This window comes from Acartia tonsa, chromosome 5 (assembly GCF_053477335.1).
Source record: "Acartia tonsa isolate MP-2025a chromosome 5, ASM5347733v1, whole genome shotgun sequence".
Lineage (NCBI taxonomy): Eukaryota > Metazoa > Arthropoda > Copepoda > Calanoida > Acartiidae > Acartia > Acartia tonsa.
Window position 1 is genome coordinate 48970738 of NC_137264.1, and position 14549 is coordinate 48985286.

General features: G+C 31.3%; 1 protein-coding gene across 1 annotated transcript in view; it reads left to right on the forward strand.

Annotated features, from left to right (window-relative positions):
* The first annotated feature begins 529 nt into the window (after nt 1–529).
* LOC145319721 (uncharacterized) overlaps nt 530–14549 on the forward strand; it is a 38695-nt gene continuing 24675 nt past the window's right edge. Inside the window, exons 1-2 of the mRNA XM_080162031.1 lie at nt 530–591; nt 14104–14171. Coding sequence (XP_080018157.1) covers nt 14107–14171 — 65 coding nt within the window. The 5' untranslated portion in view covers nt 530–591; nt 14104–14106. The remainder of the gene's footprint in view (nt 592–14103; nt 14172–14549) is intronic.

Genomic DNA, 14549 nt, shown 5'->3' on the forward strand with positions numbered 1-14549 from the left:
TAGGTACTTTAAAATTCAATTTTCAATAAAAATAAATAAAATATCTGGTCTTGCTGTCCGCTGCACCATTGGGTTCTATTAAGGTACCTGTAGGTTTTTTTTTTGTGTGTGGAAAATCAGTAAAAAAATCTACCAAAATAGGTTGTGGCTGATACGATATCGATTTGCTGTTATTTAATCATTTATGACAATCATCCTAAAATATAAAGTGTTTTTGTCTGTAGCTATAGATCTCAATAAAGGCTGATCCGAATGAGTAATTCTTTTCGTGGGCTTTATACATATGTCTTGGGGTGGATTTAGGCTACTTTCCTGACAAAACCGTCCTTAAGGGACAAAGCAACTAGTATATTATATAACCCTATAAAGAAAAATAACCATATTTTTACACAAAAATTTTACTGGTGTTAGATTATATGGTTTGGTTGATATGTTTATGGTTTGCTAATTTTTAATTTTAAGCACATTGCATTGACACCCGTGTGTTCCAATTGACCCACTAGACTCTGTGTGTGCGAGTACGAGTCCTGGTCCCTCACATCATCCCTCACCACTAGTTGCGCCAGAGAAACCAACGTAGAAACACAACAGGTGACTATTACCAAGTGTACAGTATCTATCTATCTTTTTATATATGGAGAGTAAGAGTGTGTGTGTGTGTGTGTGTGTGTGTGTGTGTGAGCGAGGGAGAAACTCGGTAACGCGCGTAAGGCTGAAAAGGGAGCGCGCTCTAAATATTTATGTGCTTAGGTGTGTGTGTGTGTGTAAAACTTCCAGACGTTTAGACATATATTTAGCCGTTTCGCGCTCTAAACACACATACTTAACTAAATGGTACATTTTATATCATCAAAACTACGTGATTTTATAGTGATTATATCGATTTAAATAAAGAAAAATCGTTTTATAAGCATAAAACTTGCTTAATATTTTTCACAAATATTTTACTATTTCTTCATAACAGTTTACTGTTTTCTTTTTCGAGTTTAATGTTGTTAAATTCGTATAGCACTACTACTTTAAGGATCGACTCTTATTGTTTCTTATTTTAGAAGATAAAATATCATATAAGTATTTTTTCCTCAAGAATAACAAAAATAAACAATAAAACAAGAAATCAAAAAAAAGTGAAACTTATAAACAACATATGTATAATTGACGGACGCAGCAATTTAAGTGTTTCAATTATAATGTAGCTTTTGTTAAGCATTTTGAAATCTTTTGATATAAAAGATACTTAATGGCAATATTATTAGACAAAAAAATTAAATTATAGTCAGACTCAAAACTGTAAATAAGAGTGTTAAAAAGACGTAAATACATATTAGCTTTATTGTAGAAAAATCCTTTATATTGTGATTTATTAAATTTCTTTGGGGTATACTCCCTTTCGTGGCAACGCACCTTAAGAGGCGATTCTTTGTATTTCACAGTAGTTTTTCTCATATTTCTAGCCCCTGCGGGGCCAATTACCTAACTCTGTAGGGGCAATAACCTATATTAACATAAAATAACTTATAAAAAGCCATTTTAAAAATACGACAAATTTTTTTAAGGTAGGTTGTCACGAAAAGGACTTTTCCCTTTCTTTATCAATCAAAAACAAATTGTAAGGTGCCTTATTATTGCTGCGCAACTAATGAATATAACTGTACTTGCATGATACAAAGGGGCCTTTATAATGTCAACCATAGTGAAAGCTTGTTCATTTTACAGTTCTCACAAGCTAATTATTTTAACAACATATGGCTGAAAATTTTATAAATTGCTTTCATTTGATCAGCTAATATCCTGACAAACAGTTTTTTTTTAAAGTTTAGCTGTTACATTATATTGTTACTAGCGGCTACGCCCCCCTAGAGGGTAGAGGGGGGGAGGAATTCGTACCCTCACTTCAATTTTATTTTTAAAATAAAATTTTGAGGAGGTAATTTTTTTCTAGAGTCGATTCTTTTGGGATGGTGGTGGTACCCTTCCTCAATATAGTAATAAACACATATGACTTAAGAGAAGATACTCTGTAAAGGAGAATCATATTGGTTCATTGGTTACCGAGATCCTTCGGTACACACACATAGATAGACAAACAGACATAATTTTTTTTACCCTGTTAGAGGGAATTTAGATTTGAAATATTATTATGTTGTTATTGCTCCACTTTTTATTAACTTAATTGTCCTTGTTATGTAAATTAAAAGATTGATTTGCAATGTTCTAATACGAAAAATTAATGTTTAACAAGGATGACAACATCCATATAAGCGAATCTCTATAATTAAATGGTATAACAAAACTAACATAATTTAAAGGCATACACAAATTGTACATAAACGTGTTGCAATTTTGCTTAAATATTTGATGATGTTCAGGGATTTACTTACAGTTTAAGGACTTAATTATAGAGATGCTTCGCTCAAAATACTGTACCTTGTTGTACTAAGAATCAGTGTATGGACGTACAGACCCTAATTATAGAACAGCTTAGCATTTAAAATGTTGTTCTAAAAACAACAAGGCCATACAGTTTGTTTTGTAATTTAAATTTTAATTAATTTTACGACCATTTGAATTATATAATATATGTAAATAGTTGGTGTTTTGAAAACTGTAGCTATTCTATAACAAGGAACTGTTCGCATGTGGAGAAATAAAAAACAAAAATTATTTACTAAGATTTGAATATCATATCCTTGTAAATTTAAAACGCATTTTTTCTCTTCTATACCTAAGAAATGTAATATACATATTTATTTGGTAGTTTATATTAAAAACAAGGATGACAACATCCATAAAAGTGAAGCTTTATAACGGTAGGACAATTACGAACATTAACACTTGTAGAGTGTCAGAACTGAATAATCAGATATAAATGTATAAAAGCCGAAACAAAATTATAAATAAATTTGTTGAAAAACTACTTAAATACAGGATATTATATAGGACATATTTACATTTCTAGGACTAGATTATAGAGATGATTCGCTTATAACATTGTACTAGGAATCAGTAGTCCAAAAATCAGATCAATCGGATAATTTTATCACATAAAACTTTGTTGTTAAAAAAGTTAAAAGTCAACATGCTTCAAATGGACGTACGGACATTCTAGTAACGATTATAGAGTTGCCACGCTTTCTAAATCGTACCTAAATACTACAGGAATCACCAAACAAAGTTTGGTATTGATAGGAAAATTATAAACTTTTTTAAATTAACGAAAAGAGCTAACTGTCCGTGACGTACGGACGAACGGACGGATCGACACTAATTATAGAAAAGCTTCGCTTTGAATAAATCAATTTTTAATAAAAAGTATATACAATAGTTTTTTTGTGAAGCTATTCATAATTTATTACTTAAGAAATCAAAAAAGAAATCTCTCACAATTGCTCAATAAGAAAATTAATATATTTTGGGAATAATCGTCATAAGGATCAAATTGGATTGCAATTCAAATGGAAGTTCTGATATTAAATTCCCATAGTGTTGCTACGCATCCTAGATTATGCCTTATCATTATAAGAATATTCCTGAAGGCTTGAAGTAAAATCATAAATTGATTGGACATAATTCAATTTAAAATACAAGCATACAAACGGCCTAGATGTAGAAAATATTTGCTTTTGAAAATATAAAACATATAACTTTTTATGTGTTTTCTAAAGAAGAAAGTTAATATTTATTTTAAAGAAATGCAGCTGTGTGCAGGGATAAATGGACGAAAAATTAATATCTCCATCCCTAATTATGAAAAACTTAGGGATTTTGTAGGTTAAAATCATTAGTGAAAAAGTTTAGCCAATCATTTGGAGAAGGGGCAATTTTAGTTAATTGTCCCCGTATGTCTTTGATGTGTATGACACTTTTAATAAAAATAAAAATATTTTATATTTCTGTATAACTACAGTAGCGGCTTCGTCCATAGCCTCTTGGGGCTATGCCCCAAGAGGTAATTAATGGAAAAAAAATTAAGTACCTGGTGAGAAGCCCCCACTCCACCACTAATTTTAAATAATAGAAAAAAAATGGGGGGGATTTTTTCATTTTTAGAGGGGGTTGGGGGTGTCCCACCCCCAAGAAAATAGCTTAAAACCACCACAGGACCAATAGGTATATACCCTGAAGAGTAGAATCCAATCGGTTCAGTGGTTACCGAGATCTTAAGGGGACAGACAGACAGACAGATATCGTTCTACTTTGTATTATAACTACATATATATGGATATATTTTCATGATTTAAGTTGATTAAAATGATTTCGAAAAAAAATTATGCTTTTATTGTATCAACATTAAAATGTGTACAAAATATCAGAATTATTGATGTTTGGTTAGTCATGACCTTTTTGATAATACGTCAGAAAGGAGCACTTTTCATGATATTCGTAATAGTTATTTCTCGCATCGTATTATAAACGGCTTTCCGCGGATTTAGAATGTACAATTATAAGATTAAAACCAGTTTTTAGCCCCTAGGTGCCGTAGGCACGGGCTAAAAAAACTGGTTTTAATCTTATGATTGTACATTTTTATATTCGTAGAAAGCTGGATATAATACGATGCTAGACATAGTTTTTTCGTATGGATGAGAACCGGTTCCTATCCACCGGATTCGAATGAATACGAGAAATAAAATCATAAATACTTATATTAATAAAATAGCGTCATGTGTATGAATAAAATCTAAACAATAGCCTAAAATAGACACAAACCTTTTAAATCGTCAGCATTCTTATTTTTAAAATTTGTTTATAGGGGGAGGGGGGGGGGTATAGATTAAATTCTTGTCTATTGTCTTATCTCTGTACATAACTGTCAACTACGATGTTGGATATATATGAGAGAGAGAGAAAGTGTAGGATGGATGTCAGGAAATGGAGGGATAAGACAATGAACGATAAATTAATCTTCATTCCAAGAAATATGTTTAAATTGCAATAACCTTGTTAATAATCGTCTTTTGGTCTTTGACCTTTATATAATTATAAAAAAAAAAACTCGTCATAACACTATATATACTATTTTTCTGGTGTCTTCTTATTTTAAAGTTAGTATGTTTTTCAATCTATTTTTTAAAAAATTACACTATTTTAAGACATGAAGATATATTTCGATTTTAGCAATCATTTTCAATTTATTTTGTCTCTTGTAGAAGTGAATCAAGCAATATTAGCTTGGTCGTTTAAATTTTGGTGTAGAGTAAATTGTTATTTTAAAAAAAATATTTGTCGGTTTGTAGTTGCAGCGCTACTTTTGAGTAATTTACTTATATTCGTATCCCTGGAACACTGCTTAAATGGTCAGTTAAATTTAAATTGCCGAAAGAGTACACAGTTTCTCGGCGTTTCCTCATTCTATAAAAATATTAACTACTAGCTAAAAAACTTCAAACTTACAAAAAAAACATTGAATGTATAAACGATATATACATCATACATTACAAATTTAATTTTTCAAAGAAGGTGTATCAACTTTTTTTTTATAGCTAGCCGGTTCTTTTAGTAAGTAGTAGATGTAAAATTTTTCATAGAATTCAGATATGCAATCGGTTTTTTTGTAGACCTCTTATTTTTTAAGTAATTTAAGTTTTTTAAAAAAATAATTAAGTCGGTTTTAAGGTACTAAAACGCAACAAAATAAAAGAAGAAAATGGCCAGTAAGAACAAAAATAGTAAGATCTTTAATTTGACACCTTACTTTTAAAATTCTGTTGAGTAATTATTGAAAAAATCTATTTTTTTAACCTCGGTTTAATAAAAACTTTAGACCTAAATATTTTCTCAAACAGACATAAAAAACATGGGTTCATATATACCTTTAGAATCAGAAAAATATTACGAATCCATTGTAAGCAAAATTGAAAAAAATTTAAAAAATAAAAAAATTAAAAAATGGCCAATTGTATTTTTTGTTCTGGCAACACTATCGTCTTCCCTTTTTTACCCCCTCTTTACCCCCTTCCCATTTTTATACTCAATTCAAAAGTTAAGACGTTGCCTGTACAATATAATATGATATTTTCATATAATTCCTTTTATTGTAGTTTATATACTATATTGTAAACTTTTTTTTTCAATGTTGCTTACAATGGATTCGTAATATTTTTCTGATTCTAAAGGTATATATGAACCCATATTTTTTTACTTGTGAAATGATAAAATTGAGTTCAAAGTTTTTATTCTCGTGGGTTTAAAAAAAACGATTTTTTCAATAATTACCTGACAGAATTGAAAAAGTAAGGTGTCAAATTAAAGATCTTACTATTTTTGTTCATAATGGCCATTTTCTTTCTTTTTTTTGTTGCATTTTAGTACCTTAAAATCGACTTAATTTTTTTTTTAAAAACTTAAATTACTTAAAAAATAAGAGGTCTACAAAAAAACCGATTGCATATCTGAATTCTATGAAAAATTTTACATCTACTACTTACTAAAAGGACCGGCTAGCTATAAAAAAAAAAGTTGATACAACTTCTTTAGATTTTATTGTTGGAATTTTAAATCTTTTTTAGTTAGTAGTAAATATTGAGATAGGATGAGGAAACACCGAGGAAACTTTGTACATTATCCGCAATTCAAATTCAACTGACTGTATAAATATATTGGAATGATACACGGCAGCGATGTTGAAAAGAGACTATCCAAGGAAAAACACACAGCTCAATTTGTAGGAATATATTTCGATTAAATCACATCTAATCCTTGTCAACCTGCACAAAATTAACCATATTTCAAATATTTATAGTAAAATTAGATATATATTTTGAAAAAAATTAGGTTATTTTAAAGTATAGAAACAACAAAATAATGAAAAAGTGCTCGAAAATACAAAGAAAAAGTTAAATGTATTATAATGAATATGGTTATCCCTTCTATTATTCTTTACTGTACAAAGGTTTGTTTGAAACTGAGCAATTTAACCGCTAGTTTTGGTGTAAAGGGAAGGGGTAGAAGGGATGGGGGTTTAAAAGAATCAAAGTTCAAAAGAATGAAAGTTTTGTACTGTATGACTTTTGTTTTTTAAAAAATATTGCAATTAGCAAAACAGAAATACGTGAATGTGTTGAAAAGATTTTAATTTTACATGGAAGTGTATGAAAAAATGTCATAAACTAAACAATAAAGTATTAAAAAAAATTTTAGTAATGATTAACAACAAAGCAACAAATGTAAATTTATATTTAGATAAAAAAACAAGTAAAATTACAATTTTTTATTTAATCCATTTCTTAGTGTGTCAAATTTATTGATGTATTCAGCTTCCCGAATTTTTCTGTAGTTTGATGAATCCAGTTTGCATTTTTCTAAGACCGAAAGCTTCATGTTGGTCATGCTGTGTCCAGGTAGATTAAAATGTTTTCCTGTTGGGTATTTGTCATGATCTGTGCTTCTGACATAACCAAGGTGTTGGCCAAACCTAACTTTTAGTTTAGCTTGTGTTTCACCGATGTATTGAACAAATTTACATGCAGCTTTGTCACAGGAAATGCAGTAAACCACATTTTTACTTTCACAGGTAACACTCTCTTGTAGGTTGATGTAAATTTTCTTGTTATTTGAGCTAACAACTTTTTTACCTTCTTGAATATAGCTACAGGTATTACATCTTGGTTGTTGGCATTTTTTGAGGCCAGGTAAAGATCTCTGTTTTCTTGATGGTAATTTTGTCTTTACAAGGCGTGCTCTTAAGCTAGCAGATCTTGGCTGTCTGTAAGCAACCATGGGAGGGTGGGGAAAAATTTCTTGTAGGCGTTGGTCATTCAATGTCATAAATTTCCATGCATCCTTAAGTATTTTTGACAGTGGGGGCAATGATGGATGGTAGGATACAACAAAGGGTATTCTGTTTTTCTTCTCTCTTATCACTTTCTGAAGGGCTTCACTCCTTTTTAGATTTAAGGCTTTTTGTATGCTTGTGTTGATCAGTTTCTCGTCATAATTTCTCATCAGTAAAAATAGTTTGAGTTCATCTAGTCTTTTCATCAAAGTGTCTTCTTCTGAGCATATTCTAACTAGTCTGTGGCACAATGAATATGGGATATTATTTATTGTATGTGGTGGATGGCAGGATGAAGGAAGAAGATATTGCATTCTGTCTGTTGGTTTTCTATACAGGTCTGTAATGATTTTTTCGTTTTTTATGGTTACCAGAGTGTCCAAGAAGGGTATGCTACGTGAAGAATAGCAAAAGCAGTCATGTTGTTCAGTAATATTGCATGGGAAAGGGCAGGTGTAGCTGTGGGTGAATTTAATTGTAAATAATAATAAATAATATTTAATTATAAATATATTAGAATTTACAGTTAATATTTTCTCCAGATCAGAAGCTAATCAACCATCCCTAAGTATTTCAATGTTTTCCACCAATTAAAGTCGGAGAGGGAGAGGACAATGATGATAAAATTTAATCTAAAATTGCAGAATTTTTCACATTACATGCGGTAGGGGGCTGGTAATTTTCTCTTGGATTAGTTTTTCAATTTCTTTCAAAAGGAGTGGAAATTTAAAGTAAAAATGCAGTTTAATTAATCTTCAACTTTTTCTCCTTCGCTAATGTTTACCACCAAAACTTAAAATTTATTTTAACATTCATTGTCCTACCCCTGTATCATATCAAAGAATAGAAACTTTACTTTCTAATAATCTAATGACGTCATATAAGAATCATGGACTATTCTAATATGCCGTCATTCGGGATACTTCGGCCAAAAGTTTTAAAATTTATCCCTTTTTTATAGGCACTATAAAGAGCTTTAATGTGTTGTCATTTTATTAACATAAGACTCTTTTTTTATGGCATTTACTATATACAACACATTGTTTCATAGGATTGTTATATCCTTATAATAAAGTAACAGGATGTGTGTTTGTCTGTCTGTCTGTTTGTCTGTCTGTGCAAATGGATCTCGTTAACCGCTGAACCGATCGGGTTCTCCTTAACAGGGTAGCTTCTCATAGGCGTCCAAGGGGGGGGGTAATGGGGCGATTACCCCCCCCAAACGGTTTTGGGGGTGCCGTAGGCACCCCCAAAATTTTTTTCATTTTACTCCCCCCATTTAAAATTTACCCCTACCCTGGGGGTGCCGTAGGCACCCCCAACCATTTAGGAGGGGGTATTTACCCCCCCCCAAACAATTTTGGGGGGGTAAATACCCCCCCCAAAATAAAAAATCTCTAATAAAAAAATTTTTTGCGCGCTTCGCGCGCATTTTTAATACTATATATTTAATAAAATTTAAATTACCCCCCCAAAAAAATTTTACCCCGGGGGTAAATTTTGGGGGGGGTAAACTAAATTTACCCCTGCCAACAGTTTTCAGGGGGGGTAATTACCCCCCCAAGCAAATTTTACCCCCGGGGTAAAAATTTTGGGGGGGGTAAAAAAAATTTGCGGCGCGCTTCGCGCGCCATTTTACCCCCCCCCAAAAACGATTTACCCCCCCCTTAAAAAAATTTTACCCCCCCCAAAATAAAAAGCTTGGACGCCCCTGTAGCTTCTCAGAGGTCCCGGGGAAGGTTTATAACTATTTTGGAGGAGGGTACCACCACCCTCCCAAGAGAAATCACAAAAAAATCAAATTTTTTTACGAAGAGACTTGCACACAACATAGATAGGTATCATAGAAAAGTTACGTATTTTTTTAAAACAAACATTTAAAGTGCCACCAGAGGCCTCTAGGGGCGTAGCCATTAGTTCGATATATTGTACTTCGATGTTACACCAGAGTTTCATGTTCTCTGATAAATTGATGCTCACAGCTGGCTAAAATAACGATGCCCCCCATTCACCTTCTCTGATAATATATCCAGATCCACGTATATCCTATATCAATTATTGAAGCTGCTCATGGTTTTTTTTGTTAATGAATATAGCAAGGTAAGGAGGGTTGTCTGACACCACCCATTAGAGCAATGTATATGAAAAGGTAAAATTATTATGATTATAAAATACAGTAAGAAAGAAAGGAAACATTTAAAATTTGTCAGTATGTAATTAGTACTATAATAAAATGAAAGAAAAAGTATACACCCAAAACTATTATAATTTTATCAATTTTATCATATTATCGAAATTTCTTCACACTTTGCATTATATTTCAATTTTGTTAAGATCCCTACTGATCCCTACTATAAAAGCTAAAATTTTTGAAAATATATGTGTTAAATGACCATAATAGTTATATTTGTTGATACAAAATTACAGCAAAAATGTTTTACAGGGTTTTATGCTTTTCTCTCCTATTTTTAAAAGCGAAGCTTTTCTATAATTAGGGTCGGTCCGTCCGTCAGTCCGTAACGGATAGCTCTTTTCTTTAATTTAGGCATGTTAGAATTGTCCTATCGATTTTGCATGGTGATTCCTTTAATAGTTAGGTACGATATAGAAAGCGTAGCAACTCTATAATCATCACCAAAATGTCCGTACGTCCATTTTAAACATGTTGATTTTTTTACTTTTTCAACAACAAATTTTTATGTGATCTAATCATCCGATTAATCTGATTTTTGGTATATTGATTCCTGGGACAAAAAAGTATAATTTAATAAGCGAAGCAACTCTATAATCAAGTCCTAAAAATGTAAGTATGTCCATAAACATTATCCTGAATCAAGCAGTTTTTCAACAAATTTACTTACAATTTTGCTTTGACTCTTATACATTTATATTCTAATTATTCAGTTCTGACACTATACAAGTGTTAATGTCCTTTTGTCCCACCGTTTCAGTGCTTCACTTTTATGGATGTTGTCATCCTTGTTTTTTGTAGATTCCACCCTTTTTCTAAGTTTTTATGATAAGATAATGTATTTAATTTTTATGTAGTTATATGCTAAGGAATGATCAAAGAATTATTCTACTTTTAAACGTAGTTTAACAAAATTATAAAATTGTCAATCATCTTTCTTAGAATTCTATTTTCTTCTCGAACAAATTTGTATAATGCCCTAATTATAAATTGATTAAAGATAAATCCCAACATTTGTTAGTGGGAAATAACCCCCCCCCCCTCCGCCCCAACAATTGATTATGGCTGAAAAATAAATTTTATGGTAGTACATCATGACAAACAGTCTTACGTTGTTATGATAACAGCATAAAACCTTTACAAAACTCTATTAAGATATCTATAATACAAAGTAGAATGATGTCTGTCCGTTCGTCTGTCTGTCCATTAAGATCTCGGTAACCACTGAACTGATCGGATTCTACTCTTTAGGGAATATATCTACTGGTCCTGTGGTGGTTTTAGGCTATTTTCTTGGGGGATGTGACAACTCCAACCCTCCCCCCCCCCAAAAAAAATCCCCTCATATTTTTTTTCGAAAAGTTCGAAATTAGTGGGTGCACCTCTAATTTTTTATTCATTTATATTTTTTATTTCTTTTAATTACCTCATGGGGCAAAGGCTAGTGGCGAATCCGCTAGTGATATAAAAAGTAGACTGTGGATGACAGCTCTCCCCCCCCCCCCCCACCAAACATTACAAAAACGGGAAATTACCGACTAATCTAATAATATTGCTAACTACTTATAGTTGCACTTCCTATATAGATATTTTATGCAGATAAACTTCAGGGGGGTATAGGGTAATAATGGTTAAAATAATATACAACCCTCTCTTCCCCCCCAATACATAACTGCTGCTTAAAGATTTCTTGGTATAAATAATTATAATTGGATTAATTACTCCATTGTCCTACCCCTTTCTCCCTGTGAATAAGATAAAGTACTTTTGGGGGCAAAGTGACGAAGCATTTTAGGAACACGTTTATATTTTTAGCGCGGCAACTTTCAAACTGCAGCGTGTCTGCTGGTTTCACTTCCTGAAAGCAAGTTGAGTAAATGACGGATAGAAATTACGCAATATTTAATGGATTTGAAGAAAAACAAGGATGACAACATCCATAAAAGCGAAGCACTGAAATGGAAGGACAAACGGACATTAACGCTTGTATACTAGTGTCTGAACTGAATAATAAGAATATAAATGTAAAAGAGTCAAAGCAAAATTTTAAGTAAATTTGTTAAAAAAGCGGCTTCAAGGATAATATTTATGGACATACTTACATTTTTAGGACTTGATTATAGAGTTGCTTCGCTTACGATATAGTACTTTGTTGTCCCAGGTATCAGTATACCAAAAATCAGATCAATCGGATACTTAGATTACATAAAAGTTTGTTGTTAAAAAAAGTAAAAAAATCAACATGTTTAAAATGGACGTACGGACATTCTGGTAATGATTAAAGAGTAGCTACGTTTTCTAAATCGTACCTAATTACTATAGGAATCACCATGAAAAGTTTGAAATCAATAGGACAATTTTAACATGCCTAAATTAACGAAAAAGCTATCCGTTACGGACAGACGGACGGACGGACCGACCCTAATTATAGAAAAGCTTCGCTTTTAAAAATTACGCTCATTTAAAATATTGGGTTTTTATTATTGTTATGACCTGAAAATTTTATCTTTGAAAATAATTTTAAAACTTAAATTTTCTACTTTGAAGCTTTTGGGTGGATATTTAGTTGTTATTTAAAATACTACTAAATTGTTTCCTTATAAATCTCCCTATGAACCTGATTGTTCTTGTTATTTGTAGTATATTATTTGTCTTATCATTTTGTAATCCATTTTGGTTGGGTGACTTTTTTAAAAGTGTCATTTCAAGAGCAAGCCACTTTAGATATTGGGATGACAGGTTGGCCACTTTTTTTGGCCTTCCTGAAACTTTCTGTCAACTTTTTAAAACATGAAATTCTTTTCATAAGCATTTTAGCAATAATTACCTAATATTTTATATGAAAAAAGAACAGTAAAGTATTTTATGTTTTACTGATAGTTGTTTTAAAATAAAACAGATTTTTGAAAATATATCATAAAATTAAACATACGTGTTTGGTTGGTGTATATTTGCATGCATTTTCAGCAATGTTTCAAATTTTATAAATCTTTATCTATAATAATATTTCATCAAACAATTGTTATGTGTTACATAACTTTTTTAATTTTTACCTGCTTAAAATTATGAAAAACATTTAGAAAATTTTCCGTAGATTAAAAGTGGTCCTTTCGGAAGAAAATTATAAATAACTGCAGAGAAAATTCTTTTAATTAAAACAAACAATAAAATTAAGCATAATGTTTCAGATTGAATTTTAAATTAAGAAATCATGACAGAATTTGATTAAAGACCTTTCTTAATTAGGAATCTAGATTATTTTTGTTTGTGTGTTTGTTTACACAGAATGGTTTGTGTATGTGTGTATGTGTATGTGTGTGAGTGTGTGTGTGTGTGTATGTGTGTGTGTGTTTTAGTCACTTTTTCCACTTTCTCTTTTATGCGGGATGATTGTGTGTGTTTGTGTGGTGTGAGTGGTGTGAGTCAGTCATTTGGAATAAAAACAAACAAGGATGACAGTTTTCTTTGAGTAGAAAAGCACAAAAGTATTTTATTTTATAGATTCTTGAATATCGATTATAATTAGGCATTAGAAAATGTTGTTTTGTCTGACATTTCATTTTATTGCCATTATGATCAAACGGCCTGGATTTTCTGATATCTACGTTGACATATCACAATAGTAATTATAAATGTTAACTTAGATTAATCGAAAATATTGAATAGTAGTTACGCTCCCAGAAGAAAAAAGCGCAGTGCAGCACGTTTTAACAATTAAACCTTTTTTTGTGCAATAAATGGAAATTTTGGCAATTTCCCTCGAACCCAATGTGGACCACAAACAGATTTATGTACATACTTGTTTTAGGTTAGGTTAGCTAATGTATAAAAGATAATCTCCATAATTAGAGCTCCCAATAAATTTAAAGGTTAATCGGAGTTGGGGGGGGGGGGGGGGTTATGTGGTCAACTCGTTGGTAAGAGGAAAATTACTAAAATTTCACTAAATGGTTCGTAATTTTTACGCAAATGTCTCTTTTTTTTTGCTCAATTTTATCATTTTAAATTAAAAGTGCAACATAATTTGTGAAATTTCCCTAATTTTTAAAGAGTCATTTTAAAATAACATTGTACTACTATTTGCATGATAATATTAGGATTAATATATTTTAAAAATTAAATTTTGTTTATATTTCAGAAAATGAGGGCTTTCTTGATTTTCAGCTGTATCTCATCTGCCTTTGGATATGAATATTATCAATCAGCGTAAGTCTTTTTAAAAGCGAAGCTTTTTTATAATTAGGGTCGGTCCGTCCGTCCGTACGTCCGTCCGTAACGGATAGCGTTTTTCGTTAATTTAGGCATGTTAGAATTGTCCTATCGATTTCAAACTTTGCATGGTGATTCCTTTTATAGTTAGGTATGATTTAGAAAGCGTAGCAACTCTATAATCATTACCAGAATGTCCGTACGTCCATTTTAAACATGTTGATTTTTTAAATTTTTAATCACAAATTTTTACGGGATCTAATTATCCGATTGATCTTATTTTTGGTATATTGACTCCTGGGACAACAAAGTATACTGTTATAAGCGAAGCAACTCTATAATCAAGTCCTAAAAATGTAAGTATGTCCATAAACA